The 22,042-nt window shown below is 42.3% G+C and overlaps 1 protein-coding gene across 1 annotated transcript in view; it reads left to right on the forward strand.

Moving 5' to 3' along the window:
- The window catches only part of nrip2 (nuclear receptor interacting protein 2), a 35,099-nt gene extending 13,865 nt beyond the window's left edge, over nt 1-21,234 (forward strand). The window contains exons 2-6 of the mRNA XM_083934957.1: nt 5,838-6,152; nt 14,531-14,613; nt 15,263-15,369; nt 18,894-18,946; nt 20,474-21,234. Coding sequence (XP_083791083.1) covers nt 5,838-6,152; nt 14,531-14,613; nt 15,263-15,369; nt 18,894-18,946; nt 20,474-20,590 — 675 coding nt within the window. The 3' untranslated portion in view covers nt 20,591-21,234. The remainder of the gene's footprint in view (nt 1-5,837; nt 6,153-14,530; nt 14,614-15,262; nt 15,370-18,893; nt 18,947-20,473) is intronic.
- Nucleotides 21,235-22,042: the final 808 nt, after the last annotated feature.

Consider the following 22,042-nt stretch of genomic DNA (forward strand, 5'->3'; position numbering starts at 1 on the left):
TCATTAAAATAACATTTTCCACGCTTCTGCTGACTCACGCGCTATAGCAAAGGAAAGGAAAAGGGAAGAAGAATGGAGGGTAACACTTGGAGAGGAGTAGAAAATAAATAAATAAGGAATAATAAGAAAAATAAATAATAATGAAAGGAAAGGGAAGGAGAGTAAGATAGGAAGGAAAGAAATCAGGAGAAGAAAAGGGGGAGACATGAGGAAAAGATATGAGGAGAAGAGAGGAGAAATAGAGAAAAGAAATGAAATGAAAGGAGAATAGTTCAAGTGATGGGAAACAAGGAGAGAAGATGAGATAGCGGTAAAAAGGGAGGAGAAGAGAGGTGTGAAGAGGAGGAGAGAAGAGATGTAAAGAGGAGGGATGAAAAGAGGAGAAGAGAGATGTAGAGAGGAGGAGAGATGCAAAGATGAGTGGAAAGAGGAGGAAAAGAGGGAGAAAAAGAGGAGGAGAGATGTAAAGAGGAGAGGAGAGATCTATCAAAAAGAGATGTAAAGATGAGAGGAGAGAGGAGGATAAGAGGGATAATAAGAGGAGGAGAGATGTAGAGAAGAGAGGAGAGATGTAAAGAAGAGAGGAGGATAGATTTGAAAAAGAGAGGAGAGGTAAAGAGGAGAGAAGAGATTTAAAGAGGAAAAGAGATGCAAAGAAGAGGAGGAGAGATGTAAAGAGGAGAGGAGAGAGGAGGATAAGAGGGATGATAAGAGGAGGAGAGATGCAAAGAGGAGAGGAGAGATGTAAAGATGAGAGGAGAGAGGAGGATAAGAGGGATAATAAGAGGAGGAGAGATGTAAAGAAGAGGAGTAGAGATGTAAAGAAGAGAGGAGAGATGTAAAGATGGGGGAGAGATGTCAAGAGGAGAGGAGAGATGTAAAGATGAGAGGAGAGATGTAAAGATGGGGGAGAGAAGTAAAGAAGAGAGGAGAGATGTAAAGATGAGAGGAGAGATGTAAAGATGAGAGGAGAGATGTAGAGATGAGAGGAGAGATGTGAAGATGAGAGGAGAGATGTAAAGATGAGAGGAGAGATGTAAAGATGAGAGGAGAGATGTAGAGATGAGAGGAGAGATGTGAAGATGAGAGGAGAGATGTAAAGATGAGAGGAGAGATGTAAAGATGAGAGGAGAGATGTGAAGATGAGAGGAGAGATGCAAAGAGGAGGAGAGATGTAAAGATGAGAGGAGAGATGTAAAGAAGAGAGGAGAGATGTAAAGATGAGAGGAGAGATGTAAAGAAGAGGAGAAGAGATGTAAAGAGGAGAGGAGAGATGTAAAGAAGAGGAGGAGAAATGTGAAGAGGAGAGGAGAGATGTGAAGAAGAGGAGGAGAGATGTAAAGAAGAGGAGGAGAGATGTGAAGAGGAGAGGAGAGATGTAAAGAGGAGAGGAGAGATGTGAAGAAGAGGAGGAGAGATGTAAAGATGAGAGGAGAGATGTAAAGAGGAGAGGAGAGATGTAAAGAAGAGGAGGAGAGATGTAAAGAAGAGGAGGAGAGATGAAAAGAAGAGGAGGAGAGATGTGAAGAAGAGGAGGAGAGATGTAAAGAAGAGGAGGAGAGATGTAAAGAGGAGAGGAGAGATGTGAAGAAGAGGAGGAGAGATGTAAAGATGAGAGGAGAGATGTAAAGATGAGAGGAGAGATGTAAAGATGGAGGAGAGATGTAAAGAAGAGGAGGAGAGATGAAAAGAAGAGGAGGAGAGATGTGAAGAAGAGGAGGAGAGATGTAAAGAAGAGGAGGAGAGATGTAAAGAGGAGAGGAGAGATGTAAAGATGAAAGGAGAGATGCAAAGATGGAGGAGAGATGTAAAGATGAGGAGGAGAGATGTAAAGATGAGGAGGAGAGATGTAAAGATGAGAGGAGAGATGTAAAGAAGAGGAGGAGAGATGTAAAGATGAAAGGAGAGATGTAAAGATGAAAGGAGAGATGTAAAGATGAAAGGAGAGATGTAAAGATGAGAGGAGAGATGTGAAGAGGAGAGCGGCCACCATCAGTGCCAGTTGAAGCCCCAGCTGGAGCTCACAGAGGAGCTAATGTGCTAAAGGGACACGGTGGTGATTACTGGTCTCAAGTGTTATTTTGTAGCGTGAACAGGAAGATTGCGGAGAAAGAGCGCTCTCTTTAATCCGACAGGCAGCCAAAAAAAAACCCAAACACTCCTGGAGGATCCGTGGAGGTGTTGGATTGAGTCCTCTGACACTTCAGACATGTCCAGGCCGAGATGACATCATTACAGCCAGGTCACGTTTATACACTCGGTCTTTTTATTCGTATCTATCGTTCCACATTTCCCCGTCTCCTTGCTGCTTGCCGGCGCGTGAAATCGTCCTTCATTCATATTCTGGTCAGGCATATTTTAACAGCAGAACCTAGCATTGCTACGTGCATGTTAAACAGAGCAGAACATCAAGTAATGACCAGTAATGTGGAAACAAACAACATGTTTTGCCTACATTTGCTTTCATTTAATACGGATCGGAGCCGCACAATCACAGCTGCAGGATGGAGTTCCCTCACAGACAAGAGAAGGATTTGTAACGGGTTGTCTTGTGAAATCACACCATAATGTATCATCTAAAAACAATAGTCTTGTTCACACTCAAACGTATCTTCCCCCTGTAATACCATGCTCTCAGAAATGAGACATCTGCACATCTGGGGGAGGGGGAAACACCCAGAAAGAGCCCTCCGATCTGGAGAAAATCACTGCCACCGCTTACAGAAACAGTAGCATCTACAGCCACGAGTGGGAGCGTCGTGAAGTGAACCAATTTCTGCAAACGTGTAACCACGGCAGGGCCTTTTGATTGCATTTGGACAGAGGAGAGGCTGTGGAAATCCAACAGAGCAACTGGTAGACAGATGGTGAGACCGGCACTCAAGCGAAGATGCTTAAACTGTGGCTTTATGGCTCTACGGATGCCGATGTTGGCTGGTAATGGGGTTATTACGGCTCGTTCTCATCTCAACTCTGGGTAGATGTGTGCGTTCAAAAGCACGGCTGCTGTTTTCATCACGAGGAACGAAACCACGGGTTACAGTGTAAATTCATCTAAAATGGACCCCATGGTCTTTTATGCCATGACCGAAAGAACGAGGTCGCAGGTACAAGCGGCCGAAATGGGTTTTCTCAGGAGGGGGGCTGGAGTCTCCCTTAGAGAGAGGGGGAGAAGTTCAGCATCCGTGAGGAACTCGGAGTAGAGCCGCTGCTCCTTTGCGTTGAAAGGAGCCAGTTGAGGTGGTTCAGGATCATCTGGTAAGGATGAACCCTGGGCGCCTCCCTAGGGAAGTGTTTCAGGCACGTCCAGCTGGGAGGAGGCCTCGGGGAAGACCCAGGACCAGGTGGAGAGATTAGATCTCCACACTGGCCTGGGAACGCCTCAGGATCCCCCAGTTAGAGCTGGTTAATGTGGCCCGGGAAAGGGAAGTTTGGGGTCCCCTGCTAAAGCTGCTGCCCCTGCGACCCGACCTCGGATAAGAGGCTGAAGATGAGATGAGATGAGATGGTCTTTTATTCTCAGCGGCTGTATGAAAGGTGTGCACCCTTTAGATCTTTTTTTGCACTCTATATTTGCACGCTTTCCTACTTTGTTCTGCAGCTGCTGCACAACAATTTCCCTTTGGGTATAAACACATTTCTGTATCTTCATTCGTTTGAACTTGCCTTAAAGAGCCTGTGGAGTTTAGAGTAAGAAGAGCAAATGTTTTATTAATGCAGAGACGGTGCTGGTGTTGGGTGACCTGCCCTTTAAAAAAGGCGTGCTGTCTGAAAGTCTGTACCCAGACTCTGTACTGCTGAACCGCAATCCGATTACAGAGGAACAGGCAGTTGAATATAATTTAATTTTTACATGATGCAGAAACAACAGCCAGTCACCGGCCACATGTTGGAAGATCAACAGTATTAAATAGACCTATAGAGCAGCATTGTAGCATAAAGGTTGTAGTCTGAAAGAGTGTTTTTGTAGCCTAAACGACACAAAACATGTCTTTTTAAAGAGGTTTGACTCTAACTGCAGCTACTTTGTCTGTAAAAGTCTCCAGGTGACACTCGAAAACGCATTAGAAATCTTTTAACGTCTGCTGACACTGATGACCTGAGAGTGTTTTGAATCGGCTTTCATGACATGATAATGTGACCTTCATTTCAGGTAGTTTGGAAAGCAGTATTCTCTTTAACTGAAGCTAAAGTAAGCAATTTAAATCTCAGTGTGTGTGTGTGTGTGTGTGTGTGTTATTATCTGTGGAGGGCAGGAGGAGGATCTGAAATGCCACGCGACGGTGCTAGACTCGCTCAGCATCTACGGTTAAAATAGTCCTTGGGTGCTGCACCGTGACAGCTTCTGGCTTATAAATGAAGTTTATGCATGATTCTGATCTAGTGCCAAAACTACAGGCACACAGCTATACATGACACAGCTCCACAGAAGACCGTCTCACTGACTCCACCTGCAAACAAAGATGGTGGACAATTGTTTATGACTTGTGTGTGTGGTTACGCCAAGCCCCCACCACAGCGACTTCCTGGTTGATCCGATACGGAAGTGCCAAAAACTCAGTTCTCTGGGTGTCCAATAGGAGTAGTTTGCAAAAAAACTGGGTGAATTTATTTGTACCAGGCTAGTTTTTATCTTATTGGAGGTTAAAGTTTATGAATAATTAGGGGCGCGGCATCTTGAGTGACAGCTAGCCTCTGGATGTCACTTTGCCCCCCGGAGGCTAGTTGTCAGGATTAGCATCATTAGCATGCTAACTCCGTCATCTCGACCTGGACTGCGGTCATTCGTGTGGTGGTGTTTCCATAAGTGACAGGATGGTTTGCTCTTCGATCAACTGTACAAACAGATGGTTTAGGAACACAACACATTATCTCTGTTATGCTAATTAAATAGCCGCAATTGCACCATGACTTGCAGTACAGCCTGCTATCTATGGCACATGCACTAGATGCTAATCTGGAGCAGCGGGATGATTCGGGCCGTGAGGGTTGGTGTTTAACAGTCTATGGGCATGGGACTGTGTTGAATATCAGTTTAAATCATAAATCATAAATCATAAACGCTGGCTGCACTTTACTCCTGGAGCCAGTGTAATCTCTGCTAGAGTCATGGGAAAAAAACAAAAAAAAACTCCGGTTCCCTGAAAAAAAAACTCAACCCCTCCCGTTCTATCTAAACGTGTTGTGTTAGCCTAGCTCCCGGCGCTGGTGCATATGTTGCTTATTCAGTATACGTCAGCCAGACGGCCGTATCTCCCTCCCGTCAACGTCACATACATGCCCTTTTTTAGTCCGAGGAAATGAGACGGAGTCAATGTCTGACAAGATGGCGACTCCAAGAGGCAAGTTGAACGGACCTTGACGGAGACGCCTCGTCCATTTTTTATACAGTCTATGGTTTCTGCTCATATACCACTCAATATTAGTACCGTGGATATTTTTGTGTGTTTGTCAAAGTGTTATTACCAACTGTGCACACATAGAATTTGAATAAAAACGATTTAGCATGCTTTCACACTATGATCAATTTAACACGGATGACACCCAGTTAAAGGATGTTGCAGATAAGCCCCAGGTTAAAAGTAGGTGCAGTAAGATGAAAAGGAATTAGACCCAGAAAAAGGTCTACAAATGTTCAATTCTCAAAGACTCAATTTACTGTCATCTAAGGCCAAGAAAAGCAGCAAAGTCCCATATTTGAGAAGCTGTAACCACCAATTTTACTGCCTGAAAAATGAAAAGTATCCTCATGTTTTGTGTAGAATTGCATTCATCTTCCATTCCCACTTGTTGCTAAGAAATCCTGACATTCGTTTCTACCGTGTCTCCCCCTCTAGCAACCTCACAGCATCGTACAGCGGCGCCTGCTGGAGGGAAACATCACACGGCTGCGAGGGGAGGCCCGGGACGGCAACGCCAGGATTCGCTCCCCGCTGGCCGACAACAAGGACGGGCCTGCCGATGCAGAGGAGAGGAGCGAGAGCACCGCCGACGACTCCACAGAGGAGAGGGAGTCTCTGGAGGAAAGCGAGAGGAGCCTACGGTCGGACGAAGAGGACGACAGCAGTGAAGCCGGAGCCCGACAGACGGCGGAGAAGGCAGAGGGCACGGAGAGCTCGAGCCTCCTCACAGCTCTGGTTGTTCAGTGCAAGGTATTGTACCACGTAAGATGTACTCTGCCTGTCTCTCCACACTCACATTCAATGCTTTGACACTTTCTACTACTGCTTGAAAACTAAAAACAAAAGATACAAAGACAGCTCCCATGACTCATCGCTAAAAGCCCACTCTTCGTTTATTCTCCCTTTACAAAGACATCAACAGCATGGCAGGACCCAGCGGCTGTCTGGTCTGAGCGGAAAAACAGCCAACTGAGTCACTGAAAGATGCGTCAATGTGGGTCCCAAATTGATTAAAATGTACGTTACAGGGATACAAGGGCTTGAAATGCACTAAGTGTCTGGAACAAAAAGAGGGAATGACAATAGAGGCCTGGAGGGGGGACGTATTTTTGTAGGAAGTTGGCATCGCCCCAGTTCCCTCAACAAAATAAGCTCTGTGGTGAACAACAAGATAACCAAGATAATCTTAACAAATGGACACAATCATTAAGATTTTTTAAGCATAAATGAAATAAAAGAAGTAACAAAGTTAACGTTCAGCTACAAACAAACTACACCACCGTCGTGGATGGATTACTGAACAGGCCTACCGGGCACAGGCCCAGGGGCCCATAAAGGGTCAGGGTCCCTGACTCACATGATGTTGCTAAATTAAAACGATCACAAAGAGATGCTTCAGAACCATAACATACACAAAACAACTACAAACAATCCAAAAAGACTACAAAGGGTGCAAAATTAGGTAGACATGAGGTAAGGTAGATACAAAACATGTACAAAGGGATTCAAAATACACTGCAAAAGGACTAAAAAATAGAGATAAAACCTCCACAGAGGGATGCAAAGTGACATGAAAATAATAATAAGTAATACAACTACAAAAGGACGCAAAATGAGGTAAAACAGCTACAAAAAGATTCATGACACGTACAAATGGACTCACTCTCTCTCACTTACTCATAATAGACATAAAACCACCACAGAGGGATGCAAAATGACTAAAATAGATGCAAAATGACTTAAATTAGACATAAAACCCCCACAGTGGGATGCAGAATGACTAAATTAGATGCAAAATTACTGATTATAGATTAAACATGACTAAAAATAGAATCAAAATGACTAAAAATAGACATAAAACCACCACAGAGGGATGCAAAATGACTAAAATAGATGCAAAATGACTTAAATTAGACATAAAACCCCCACAGTGGGATGCAGAATGACTAAATTAGATGCAAAATTACTGATTATAGATTAAACATGACTAAAAATAGAATCAAAATGACTAAAAATAGGCATAAAACCACCACAGAGGGATGCAAAATGACTAAAATAATGCAAAATGACTAAAATTGACTCAAAATAACTAAAAATAGACATAAAACCACCAAAGAGAGATGCAAAATGACTATAAATAGATGTAAACCAACTATAAAGTGACTTAAAATGACCCGATGGGGCCTCTTACATGTCTGTGCGCGGGGTCTGTTCAGCCATGATCACGGTCACATGACTTCTACGTGAACACCACTAGCTTTGTGTGTATGAAAACGGCAAAGTGGCCCTTAACTGATCCTGAACTCAACCAAATGGTGACTGCAACTCGTCGTCAGTCTCCCTACAGAGAAGTTCACCCTCAGCACGGCGAGTAAATCACATGCTGCTGTCGACAAAACAAAGCAGAAAACTGCACCATCATGCACGCACTGATTGTTTTTTAATAACTGTCCTTGTGTGAAGCACATTAGGCATTAATGATTGTCTGTCACACACACACACGCACACACACACACACACACACACACACACACACACACACACACACACACACACACACACACACACACACACACACACACACACTCCAGTGACTAACGATGCAAAAGGGTGCTTCAGTCCGTCCTCAACACCTTTAAAATAGCGAGCCACCAGAGACGAGTTAATGTTTTGACAAATGTCGGTTAAAACCGTGACGATTAACGAAAATAGACATCTGTTATAGAATAACTGACAGCTTTAAAGGTCCCACATTGTAAAAAGTAAGATTTGTTGTGTCTTTTTTATTATAAAGCAGACCAAAGTGTTAAATAAACACTGTGAAAGTGTCAAAACACAAACTCCACAGAGAAATGCACACAGCCCGTGTTCAGAAACTGTGTCTTTGAACGAGCCGTAAGGACTTCCTGTACAGTTGTGATGTCACAACTACACTATATATAGGTAGAAAGTGCTGCTACAGTCATTCACTGGCTGCAATGACGGTGCAGAGACGCAGAAACATGGAACAATCAGAGAAGACTGGGACTAAAGAGACAGGTATATACATACAGGTACATTCAGACAGACATTAAAGCATGCAAACATGCTCTAGTAGAAGTACGACCCCGAAAATAAGCATAATTTTGGACATTAAATAATAACAAATAACAACATTTGTCTTTTCTGAACATGCTCTAATTAGGGATGTCCGATAATATCGGCCCTCCCATAATGAGTTAAAAATGTAATATCGGGAATTATAGGTATCGGGTTTTTACAACTGACGTTTGTTCTGTAGGCTTCAGCATTTCCGAGTCTGCATGAATGCAACATGGAACGTTTACAGGCGCGTGCTTGATGACGTATAACAACAACAACGCGCTTCACTCGTAGGTTGCTAACCGTGGCTAACAAGCTTGCTCGCCCGGTGCATGAGATGTCTGTGGTTTGGAAGTATTTCCAAGTGTCACCTACTAACAGTAAATGTGCGCTTTGCAATGACTGCAAGGCGTTTCGGTTATGAGAGGAGGAAGCAAGGCGTCTTCCTTTAATACATCAAATTTGATCACCCACCTCAAGAAGAATCATGCGGAGTTATACGTACGCTACATCTGTGCAGCAAAGTGATGCAAAGAAGCAACAGCCGACACTGAGAAAAACCACACAGTTGTGTGTTGCATCCAGTGGGGCATCACAATAAAATCAGGCATATTGTGTTAATTCCATAATAGGTGATATGTGATGTTATCTAACAATTCTGGTGTAAAAAGGCTGCATATATCGGTATCGTGTGTTATCGGTATCGGAAATTAAGAATTGGACAATATCCGAATATCGGATATCGGCAGAAAAACCAAAATCGAGCATCCCTAGGTCTAATACAATACACCGTATACATCTTAAAACAGCTGTTTAATGCTATTTGATTGACAGATAATTAACTGCTGCTTTTCTCTACTTTATATATTAATAAATATATAAAGAAAGAGCAATCTGATGATCTCACTTTGGAAGTTATTAAATCTTTTATTTTGACATTCAAAGACTAAACTTTTAAGTAATTAATCAAAACAATAATAAACCTAGAAGGGCACTCGCTGAGCACAAACCTCCACTAAGGCGTCCCACAATGATAATTCAGTGTGAATTTTCCCAGTCGGGAACTCATTTTTCTGATTAATTCAGCACAACATGAATGCAGCACAAATGCCCCGACCTCACAGTGTCACGCAAAAATAATCTGTGTATCCGCCCCGTGGCGCAGATTCGGTTCCCAAATTGATTGTGATCTTCCTGGTCGAATGCTCAGCTCTTCCACCGAGTTTAATGAAAATTTAGCCTGAAGTTTTCCTGTGATCTTTGCATTTTTTAATCCAATTATCTATTCAATCTAATCAAGGACAGGTTCTCCGGTTTCCTCCCACAGTCCAAAGACGTGCAGGTGTTCGGTTCATTGATGACTCTAAATCACCCGTAGGTGTGAATGGTTGTCTGTCTCTGTTCGTCTCTATGTGCCCTGTGATAGACTGGCGTCCTGTCCAGGGTGGACCCCGCCTCACGGCCGATATCAGCTGGGATTGGCTCCAGCACCCCCCGCGACCCCGACAGGGACAAGCGGTTGAAGATGAATGATGAATAAGTCGCTCCAGAGTATAAGTCGCACCCCCGGCCAAACATGGAAAAAAACTGCGACTTATAATCCGAAAAATACGGTAGTAGATATACTGTTGGCATTTTAGAGGCTGATTAAAGAGAATTGAGTCCACGTTTGACACCAAGGACGGAGCCATTTTTATTCTTAGTGATCAAACAACTGTTATTCCCCGTGGTGTTTAAAGTACACAGCTGACCGCGTGTATATCTGATTTAAGTAGACCACTTCACACTTTTCTGGTAGATTCAGCATTTCCTCCCTGTTACTCATTGCGCTGTGCTCGGTGTTTTATCATCAACTTATTAGATGCAAAGTGCTCCTGGGTTACTCATTCTGCAGCTATTTTTAAACTGGAGGATATCTGCACCGCCGGGACGGAGACAAAAGAGCAGGTTTGCGGACCTGCTGATAAGCCGCCCGTGCCTGTGAGGACAAAGGAGGCTCAGCTCCGTCTGCACAGAGAGTGTGAGGGATCAAAACAAGGCTCATGGAAACTGAACGTTTGTTTCCATGGGGGGAAATGTCCTCGGGTCAAGTGGATGAGGTATTGATTGACGACCGGAGAGAAAGATAAATGTTCCCAGGGAGCAGGATGGCAGTAAAAACACCAGCAGAGCTTCTAAAATATCTTAATATAAGTTAAGATATAACTGTTTATGACCTAGGAGACTTAAAGTGTGGCCTCATCAGTACATTTAAAATTAAATTAGCTTTACATAAAAGAACAACACACTGACTCCAAACTATAAATGTATTTAAATGTAAATGTTTTGATCTAAATCGAGTCTGTTGTTGATAGATTATCACTGCATCCCTGAACTATAGACTCCATTACAACAGGTTGACAATCCAACCTGTGATGAATTAATTATACAATAGAAACTCAATCAAAACTACACAGATCCCAGAAGACAGGCGATAAAGTAATACATCAGATATATCAGCTTTTGACGATGCATTTTCCAGCAGGTCCAAAGTTTTTTTTAATTGTTTATTTCGATCAAGAAGTCGGACAAATTCCTCAACACGTAAACAAACGTCTCATCCTTCAGTTTATCACAAACATTCGAATTCACTGGACAGGAAAGGGATGAAAACTCTACTCTGAAAAGTAACAAAAGCTGTCAGATAAAATACTTATATAAAGAACAAGTACCTTACATTTGTATTTAGAGTAAAGCTTTTGGTTGCATGAAGGTAAACAGTCTGTGCGGCGAGCAAAAGAGGCGGAAAGCACTGCTTGACATAAAATCTCAGAGTCTATACGCTACCTTCCGATGATGATTTAGCTTTTTATTAGCTTAGGAAGGTAGATCTGTGGTGAAAACGCAAAACAGATCGTACGATTCAGAGGGTAGGTTACCATACGGAAAGAGTTTGATGGAAACATGCCTTTACTTCTGCATCTATACCTAGCATATTCTGAACAGTAAGGGGGCACTCACACTGTCCATCCCGTGCCCCGTGCTTTAGGGTACTTGTCCCCCCCTCCAGGCCTGTTTGTACTCACACTACCTGGGCCTCGGAGAATGCTTCTTGGCGCCGTAACACGTCACACCTTTGTTTCCAGATCTTTCCGTAGACCTCGGAGTTTTTGTGCATCTTGTCGACTGTTTTTGAATATTTTCATCGACCAAATCTGCAGTAAACACTCCACCTCCGCATCACACCAACGTGAACCTTTCACCGCCATTGTTTTAAATGTCTGCGCATGGTCCCTCCTTCTTTTTTCTATGTCCCAACAGGCGCACAGGAAATTACGTCAGAGCTGCCATAGACCTCGTGCTCGTACACGTGCACACGCTCATGCTCGTACATGTGCAAACGTGCTTTACAAAAGTCCACCTCCCCCAAGCGTGCCGCAGCTAGGCACGGTTCAGTTGCACTCACACTGGTCAAACAAACTAGACTTCAGCAGTAACAGTATTTCAGAATAAATCAAGAATTAATACTTTGTTCTCTAATTTTGATCTCCACTGTATGTGTGCTCCTTCTTAAATGACCGTGACTCTACTTTTTAAGAAAGCACTCAGTATTAGCTTGCTCATAATATCCGTAGGTCTATTTGCAGACATATTTTGACGTCTCTGCCTGCAGGGACTTTAACCTTGTTCCATAAAACTACACAAAAATGACCAAGAACGCTGCTGTTTCTTGAACTGCACTTTATCTGAAAGCAAAATCTGAAAAAAGAAGAAGAAAAAATGAAATACTTTAGAGTAATGTTGCTGAGATCTATTTGCATTTAATAGTGGAAAAAATATGTAATGTGTACATGGTGCGATGCACAGTTAGCAGTGCGGGGGTGGTGCCAGCATACTGCTAATCTCACATGCAGGGCTGCCATATGTTCAGATGGAGTTCTTCATCCTCCTTTATTATTACCCACAAACATGCTCCTACTCGCTTACACCATCATGTTCGAGGATGCTGAATAGCAAAGTGGCCGCACAGATGACAGTTCCCATAATAAACCTTTACAATTTGCTGCACTGTAGATTTCCCTCTGCCTCCCATAAAACACGTCTTTGTGACATGAAGTGCCCCGCAGGCAAAAAAATATAAATGTCAGTGGACATTAGGACAAGCTGTCTGTTAGCATTACTACTGTTAACCTCCAGCTTTAATTATAGGGATTGTTTTGCGGATAATTAGATGAATGATACACTTCTCATGCCCGATAAATGCCAGGAGATGGTTAGATTAGCTTAGCATAAACACCAGAAGAAAATGTTTCCACTTTAGCTTTTGTACAAATCAAACAAACCATATTGTGTTGCCTTAGAGGTGCTGTTAAGTGTTCAGCTATGGACGGAACCAGGCTAGCTGTTCTCCACGTCTACAGCTAAGTTTAGCTAAACTAAGCTAAGCTAAGCTATGCTAAGCTAACAGTCTCCTGTCTGTAGGTTCATATTTGACTGATAAACTTGAGAGTGGTTTCAATCTTCCTGCAATAAAGAGTGAATAAGTAAGGTATGCTTCCTTAAATGTTAAACTATCACTTTAAACTTGCAATTACTGCTTTTTTGGCCTCTTAGGGGCAGACTCGTTAGCATACCGCTACTGATTTACAGGGAATATATCACCAGTCGGACGCCATTCACTGTTATTAGCCCTATTCGGACGGATCTGGTCTGCCGCAGTTTCCGGTCTTTTTGTGTTGCTTCTATTGGGTGATCTGCACCGAAGTGCAAGCAGAATTAATTTACACACTTCTAAGAATCTGTAAATAAAGTGTTTCATATTTGTACATTAACATTTAAATGTCAAATTAGTATATTAAAGTGACGTTGATGAGAGAAAGCAGTAAGGACGTTTGGGCGAGCGACTCTGGTGGTGGTTTACATTAAAAATGGAAATGAAGAAGACTTTACGGTGTATTTTGGAGCTGTTAAAGCGTCTCATTCTATTGTGAAGGATTGAAGTTTAAAAAAATAAAACGTTTAAAACAAAAGATACTTGAAGAAAATACGGCTAGATCACTTCACGTGTGTGGATGTGTTTGGTCGACGGATGAGTTAAATGCACACATGACTCACTTGGTTAATATTTCATGCTCTAATGATTCCTTGGAGATCATTATGTCTGGAAAATCAAAGTGCATTCGACAAACGGAAGAATCAGCATCTTGTCGGGAAGTAGAGTCAGCAAGTGAACTTAACGGGTCAACAACAACTCATGATGCGATGTGTAATGATAAACAGAACTCTTAACTGTTTAAGCAAACGGCTTCAGTATTAGACACTGTTGTTGGAATTTGGGATATTTGTCATTAATAATCATAGTTTTCCCGGGTCAGACGCAGTTCAGTGTCTCCTCTGTCTCACCTTCTTAATGGATAACGCAAATAACTAACTCATGATGTTATAATGGCATATGTTTGCATCTGTACTCTGTGTTAGAGACCTTGTGATGAGAGAGGTTCAGAATTGTAATATCTAAGGCGTGTTTTTGTTTGGTCTAAAGACGTCACCCAACCAAGGCTATTGGTTGGGTGACGTCCTGTCTCTTCCCCTAAAAGACTGTGCGAGATTTGGCACATCGTCATTCCTGCTAGACTCTAACTTTGTGAGGAAGCAGGGTTGAACGTATTTTTGTCTGCAGAGGAAAATGCTTTGTCAACATAAACCACGGAGAAAAAGCTGATCCTCTTTGTTGATCTTTAGTGAAGAATCCAATTTCCACAACAATGCAAAAGCAGTGATTTAAGTGCAAAACAGAATCAAATCAGATCAAGTTATGAACGCAAAATAACCCTCGACTCAAGCAAACTCTGTGGCTTGGACATACTTTTCAGTTTGGTGGTTTCACAAATACGTGGGAGCCGAATGGATTTGTTCAAAAGACAGAGAGATGAGTGATTTTCAAAGGCTCCCCAGAGAGTTGGGCTGGTTATTTCCTCACATGCTGCGGTGCCACAGAGAAAAAACAACCCTAAATCTCACTGTGAAACCAAAATCACCCATCTGTCTCCCCCCCCCCCCCCCCACAGTGCTGTGAGACTGAAGTCAAGGCATCTATCAACACCGGCAGCCAACATAACCACATCTCCACCTCCTGCTGCCAGAGGCTGGGGTAAGAAACAACTACCTCTAAACTACAAACGCACATCTCACCTGCCAGTGCTTTGACAATCAAAGCAACCAAAAGCAAATACTAAAGACTGATAGAAGAGTTAAAGTAAAGCCAAGAACAAATAAAAGATATGAGTAATAGAATAGAGACATTGAAAGAATTAGCTGATAAAAAAAGAAGATTTTAGGAGGGATTTTATACCCTTTAAGCTCTTAAAGCAGGTTTTTCCAGAACCTTAAAGAGCCAAAGTCACTTTCATCTTTAAGGACAGATATCAAAATGTCAAATGAAGCTCGATCTTTACATCCGTGTCCGTGAACTGGCTGAACAAGATGTGACATTTTGTTCTCATCTTAATTTCACATCAGCTCCATAAAGTCAGCAGCAGTGAACTAAACAGTACAAGCTGCTAACATTGGTGCACTGTTTGTCTCCAAATGCTTTGTTTATAAAATCCAAGCTGCACAAACGTTTGATTGGCATTTTAATAAAAAGCTCACAGCGTGACATGTAATGAAAAATGTTTTAGTATAAAATGCAATTTCATGTTTCCAAAAAGATGATGGTTTTAACTACTGAAGATACTATTCTGTGTGTGTGTGTGTGTGTGTGTGTGCGTGTGTGTGTGTGTGTGTGTGTGCATGTGTAGACTGTTGCCCAGTCAGGACACTTCACCATGCGGTGACAGCAGCTCAGTGACGGCTCTGCAGCTGCAGCTGGGCAGACAGACGGTCCAGTGTTCAGCCTTTGTCAAGGGTAAGAATATTAAAGGTCTCATGTCGTGCTCATTTTTAAGTTCATACTTGTATATTTGGTTTTCTAGAACATGCTTTCATACTTTATTCTGTATTTACCCTCCGTCTGAATTGCTCCATTTTAGCGAATTCCTCCAAAAAAGGGGGTTAAAGTGTAACTCGAACCCACGGTCTTTGTTCATATTGAGAGGCAGTCCATACAAGTCGATTACCAAATGCACTGGAGTTCAGTTGCCTGTCAATATGGACCAGACAACTGCTAAAGCTTGTAGCATTGTAAAATATTCTTTTTAATAAACGTCGGATTCGCTTACTTTGTTGATGCCGCTTCGTTTTATGTGTAGGGACTGTAATCATGCCACTGCAGAGGTTTGGATGTAAACGCACTGCTTGATCACAATGACAACGCTAACATGCTGATGTATGGCAGGCAAAATGTTTACAACATCTTAGTTTAGCATGTTAGCACGCTAAGATTTGCTGCAGGAGTACAAAAACCCTGAAATGAGTCAGCATTTTTGCACTTTGAGTTCCTTTGTCTTAAAATCTTTTGTCTGAAATAAGATCTGTGGTTCACACAAGCTCAAGAGATTTTATTGTTTTGTTCGACGACATGAGATACATCAGACGCGTCTTACAAAGACTTAAATGAGACTACAGCGGTTGTCAAACGTCATCACACCGAACACTCAGTTGGAAGCTTGTGGTGTTGACATTTAAGTCATGCGACTGTGTGTAGTAGTACGTTTATACCCTAAAAAGTTAGCTTTTTACTCCTAGAGGAACGGAAAAAAATCACACTGTCTTTAGTTGGAGTTGAAGTTAGCAACCAAGTCGATGCTAACTCCCGTGTTGGTCAACAAAAATAGGTTAATTACTGCAGCCCTCTATAGGCAGAAACTACAACTAAAGCTAAATGGAACGACATAAGTTTAACAGGTATTGGGTCATAAACAACAATTCAATTCAATTCAATCCAATTTAAATTCATTTAATTTTATTTATAGTGCCAAATCATAACAGAAGTTATCTCAGGACACTTTACAGAGTAGGCATAGAACCAACAATTCCCCCGTAGAGTACGCTGGCGTTGAAAACCTTCACTATAACAGACAGGAACGTCAGACAGACCCAGCTCTGTGGAGGACGCACATCTGTCTGCACTGGAACAACAGTGTTGGACGAAGTAAAACTGAATTTTCACAGAGTGATAATGCACTTTTAATCTTTTCACTTTGAAGAGATTGAAGTTAAGGGATCGTAAAGGTTATTCAATTTCCCCCTGAGGGGAACATTAACCAAATTTCATGGCAATCCATCTAATAGTTGTTGAACTGCTCCTGGGGCGGCTAAAAACTCAGCCGCGGAGATTCTGTCAATAGAGAGTTTGAGTTGAATAAATGTTTGTCCCTGTATTTAAAACGCAGACAGTACATTCCCCCTTTGCCTGTTTAAGCATGACTATTAAATCAAACATCAGCTGTGTCGACAAGATATGTTAAAGTAGTAATTTACAAATATTTTCAGGTAAATAAATGTCTGTTTTGCTGATCCTTTCCGCTTTCTATTGCCAGTGCAGCCCAATAATGTTGTTTGCAGTCTCCCTCTGAACGCTTTTACATCTGCTGCACAAACAGTGCCAGGTACTGTACGTCTTTGAGGAACAGATCCCCGGGTGCAGAAAAGGAACGAGTGGGAAGATAATTACCATGAGCAATAACTGTCACGATGGCTGAACAGGCTAAGAATTAGCATTGGCCACAGGAACCCAACTTCATCAACAGGGAATCCAACAAGTGAAGATGTTTTTTTTTTGGATTTGTATGACTAAGAAAAGCCCAAAGTCAAATAACATCAGATAAAAAACAAATCTGGTCCAACAGAAGGAAAGGAAAAGTACATGTGCATCATCGGAGTCCCATCAAAATCTACCTCTGGAAGCGAATACCGGAGTTTATTTGTTTTTAACAGCCTGTTTTTGAGTTTCTTCCGTCTTGGATTTGAGATTCATTACTGTTCATTTTGGGTTTTGATTTCAATGTAGTCCAACAAAGCTGCAGCGTAAAGTTAACCGTTTGTTAGATTTGATACCACGCTCACATTACTCCGGTGAATATGAAGCTACAGCCGGGGGAACGAGCAAGAAGCAGGGGAAAACAAATGGAATAACGAGCCCACCCGCACCTCTAAAACTCACTCATTAACACATCATATATCGTCCTTTCACTTCGCTTTTGTTACGGATTAAACAAACAAGATATAACGTGTTAATGAGTAAGCATTAGAGGTGATTTTGTTACCTTCAAACAGAGGGAGGCTAGCTGTTTCACCCCCGTTTCTCATCTCAAAGTGAAATTCCTGTGTGAAAATCATCCCAGGGTCTTTTTCGGCAAATACACCCATTAAATAAGCAATCAAGACAGTTTTTTTCTTGTAACGACTATTAACAGAGATATCCCGTACAGTCGCTAACAGCCAAATGTGCCTAACAGTGATTAGCTCGGGGCAGCACGGTGAAGGCATTAAAACATCTTTTTTAACCACTAACACTGCTCACGATAACACTGAACATATGCAGCAGCATGAGAAGAGTCCCTACACAGAAAAAAAGCACCAATGGGCTCCTTCCTTTGGGATTGACTTTGGTAATCCACTGTAATGGACTTTACTATGAGAGGAGCTGGTACAGGGGCCAGTTGGTAAGTCTTTAAAACACTCTTTTAATAAACTCTGGGTTCACTAACTACGCTGTTGGTGCTTTGTTTTGTGTGTAGGGACTCTTCTCATGCTGCTGCAGAGGTTTTCTGTTATTTTCAGCAGTATTAGTGGTTAAAAAAGACCTTTGAATGTCTTCACCGTACTGCCCCGAGCTAATCAGTGTTAGCCACGTCCAACTGTTAGCAATGGTTAGCGACTCTCCGGGATATCTCTGTTAATAGTTGTAACACAAAAGTGATGAGCTTATTTGACGGAATTTCTCTTTAATGCTAAGCTAAGCTAACCTAGCGTAGCTTCATATTTACTGCACAGAGGTGTATCAAGAAAGTGAATTAATGCTTTTCCAAAAAGAAATCAAACTGTTCCCTCAAAGTCAGGATCCCAAACCCTTAAATTACAGAAATATTAGTGTGTCCTTGCTTTGAAGATTCATCCCCGACCTTCCTCTTGTTATCTGGAGCACACAAAGATGAAACACCACACACACACACACCCACACACACCCACCCACAGTTATTTATGTTGCCGTTCTTCTCTGGACCTACTCCTTTAATTCCTCTGCACCAGTGACTCTAATTCGGTCCCTATAAGCTCAGCTAGCGCCCGACTCTTTCACGGACATTACTCTGACACAGCTCGAAAAACTCCTCACGAGTGCATGAGCTTATCAGCACTCATTAACACAAGAATGAATAATTTAGTCGTGTTGACGATTTAACCTGGATTCAGCTAATGCACGCATGTTCGGATGAGGCTGGGAATCATAAAGCAGTTATAAAAATGAACCCCCTCCCTTTATCTTTCCAGAGGATGAGGCGTTCGAGCTGTGCCTGGGTCTTCAGACTCTGTTGGAACTTAAAGTAAGCACCTCATTTGCTTTGCTAATATTTGGTGTGTCTTATCATGTGTCTTTTCTTTTTATGTGTGTGTGCGTGTGTTTGAAGTGCCTCAATGGTTCACATGGCTTTTTTAAAATAAGCAAAAAAGGGGGAAAGAAGGAGAAGAAAAATAAATGCTGCAGCTGTGGAAACAATTACCATTTCAGGGGGTAAAGATGGAGGCACAGAGAGATGTGCTGTATGTGGCGTAAAAGGCCGGGTAGGGGTCCAGCTATCTGCGAGACCCCACTGTGCAGGTAAAAGCCAGATAAGAGACATTTGAGGACATCTGTGAGGGGAAATTTTTGAATTTGCACATTCAGAAATGCAATTTAAACAGTGTGACGCAGTGCTCTCAGTATTACATCTGCTGCATCCGGTTAATATCCTCCTAAAATCTAATTAGAGCGACTTCAGGCTTCGGGAACATGAGCTTTTTTAATCTTAATTTTGTAAATTAGCCCTTGAGGACTAGTGTAATGTAAGATAAACATTTACCCTCATAGCTCTGAGCTTTCGCTGCAAATTTCCATAAACAGTAAAGTCATTAATTCTGATTATCACAAGGTTTTTAAAAATGTTTAAAACAGGGAAAGCAAAAGCAACTCGTCCCTGTTTCTGATACTGAACCTTGTCTTCATGTTAAACACTTCTAATTTTGTCATTACTGCAGCTCCTGATGATACATGTTCGTGTGCTTTTGTTCATTTTAGAGCAGAAACATTTCGTTTGTTTATTTTAAAGCAAAAATGCCAGAAATTCCAATATTCCAGCTTCTTTTTGTGTGTTTTATCTGTTGTTTAACTGAATATTTTTGGGTTCAGGAATGTTGGACAGACAAAACAAGTGATTTAAATAAATACAATTATAAATTTAGGAATATGTGGTGGACATGTTTCACTTTTACATGACCGAGAAAACAGTTGTCAGACAACGAAGAGGAAAATAATCATTGCAGTTGTAACTTTAGAGGATTTAAGCAGCCTGTGAGTCGCTTTGATGAACACACTCTGTGAGAGCTGTTTATACTGCATTATTATATGTTAGAAGAGAAGCAATTTTATCTCCAGAGCCGACAGCTTGGCATTAGCAGAACAATCTCCTGTGATAACGTGCAAGCGTGGAGCCGTTGTGATGAGATGTGGAGGGACACGTGGTGTTATTATGGCCGGTGTGCAGTAGTTATATCAAACACACACTGGATGCAGAGTGAGATAGGAACCATGCGGACATGAGCGTAATGTTTGGATCTGATACCTTGTCTCTAAATGGCTTGTTTTGTTCGTCCACTTGTCCAAGACTCAGAAATATTCAGTTTACAACGATATAAAAAAACAGTTCAGTTTGTTTTACTCTGAGTAATTTCAGCGACTTGAAGCAAAGAGAACAGAATCTATTTTTGTTGTATCCTATCTTGTTAATCACCTCCTGACCCCTCAGATCGGTCTTTGCGACTCCTTTTGGGTCGTCTGACTTATTACATGTCCCCGTATGTCTGTCCTCCCCCAGTGCTGCCTGGACCTGAGCAGCCGGGTCCTGAAGCTGCAGGGCTGCGGCGAGGAGCTGCCCTTCCTCGACCCTTCGACCGACAGCCAGTGCCAACACGACACCAACGAGAATCTGTGAGCGCAACGCGACGGCGGCGACCACGACCAACTCCCTGAATCTCGATTGGGTGCAGCAACTGTGGTGCGATGCCGGGTTTTTTTTGTTGTGTCTGGACGGGTCCGATCACGCGCTGCCAGAACATGGATGAGCATCAGCCACCGTCGTTCTTGAGTTTACATCGTTGTGTTTGTAGAATTGAGACATTCACCATGATTTTCTCTTATATTAAATTAGTCTAGTTTAACAGAGTGGCCGGTTATGAGCCGATCCGATCTCTGAGAGTCGAATCATTCTTTATGATTATATTATATATTCAAATCAACTTCTCTGCTTGGGTACACTGATGTAACCTAACTCTCGCCAGATGACTTTCGTTCCGCCTTGCTTCCGTCTTGACTCCGCCTAGCTCCACTCATCCCTCTGTGATCGCTCCGTAGGAAAGTGATTTCAGGATTTCAGGGTCCGCAAAAAAGGGTCAGTCCAAACAGGAGCGCCGCCGGGGTTTCATAGATGTGACGTAGCAGAGAAACGACTGTGGCGGCTTGCATCGAGGAAGCAAACGCCAACATGGATGCTGCTCTTTCATCCATGTTTCCAATCTAGAGAATCTTTCAGAGAATGGCTCTGAAGGCTTTTGTTGGTGGAAACCATGTCGGCTGTTCTGTTCGGCTTCTCCCTGCGTCGCTCTCATCAGCGTCAGGGGTCGGTTTCCATGTGAGCGGTTGAAGACGCACGTCAATAAAGATGACGGACAAGTGGTTTATCCAATCATATGCAGGGATTTTTGATAAGCCTCCTGAAATCACTTCCCAGTCGAGCGATCCCAGATGGATGAGGGAAGCAAGGAGGAAGGAAACTCATCTGGCGAGAGTCGGGTTAACACTGATGCCCTCCAAAAAGGGAAAACATATAATCATTCAAAGTGAAATTTAGTGGAATATTTTGTGATTTGGCTGTACGGAGATTACTTTAAATCATCAAGTGAATAAAAAGAGTGTTAGTGGTAAATCATTTGAGTTTAGGAGTTGTTTTATATTTTGGGGCACGTGCTCGTTATATGAGTGGATACCGTGCTCAATGCAGCCTCTTCGAATGTAACCTGTTAACTGAATGGGCGTCATCGGTTGTTATCACCACCATAGATATGAGGAGGTATGGTTCTCCTCTACCTTCTAATTCTTCAGTAGGCCGTTATCATCCATTGTAAGTGTGTCAATATCAAATGCTCAGAGCTGTAAGATGACGTAGTATGAAGAGCGACAACGCTAGGGAGTAGTATAAAGAGTGAAAGTTCCTGTAAGGAGAAAGATTGGGGTGGATGGGTCGAATAAACACAGGACTTTAATCCGGGAGAACCTTTTTTAAAGTTATTTTAAGTTAACATTCTTAACTAATGCCACAAATGTAATCGTTAAAGCTGCACTTGGCAATTTTTTTTATCATATTCACTGAAACCGACACTAAGCTCCG

This window comes from Echiichthys vipera (genome assembly GCF_963691815.1).
Source record: "Echiichthys vipera genome assembly, chromosome: 20".
Classification (NCBI taxonomy): Eukaryota; Metazoa; Chordata; class Actinopteri; order Perciformes; family Trachinidae; genus Echiichthys; species Echiichthys vipera.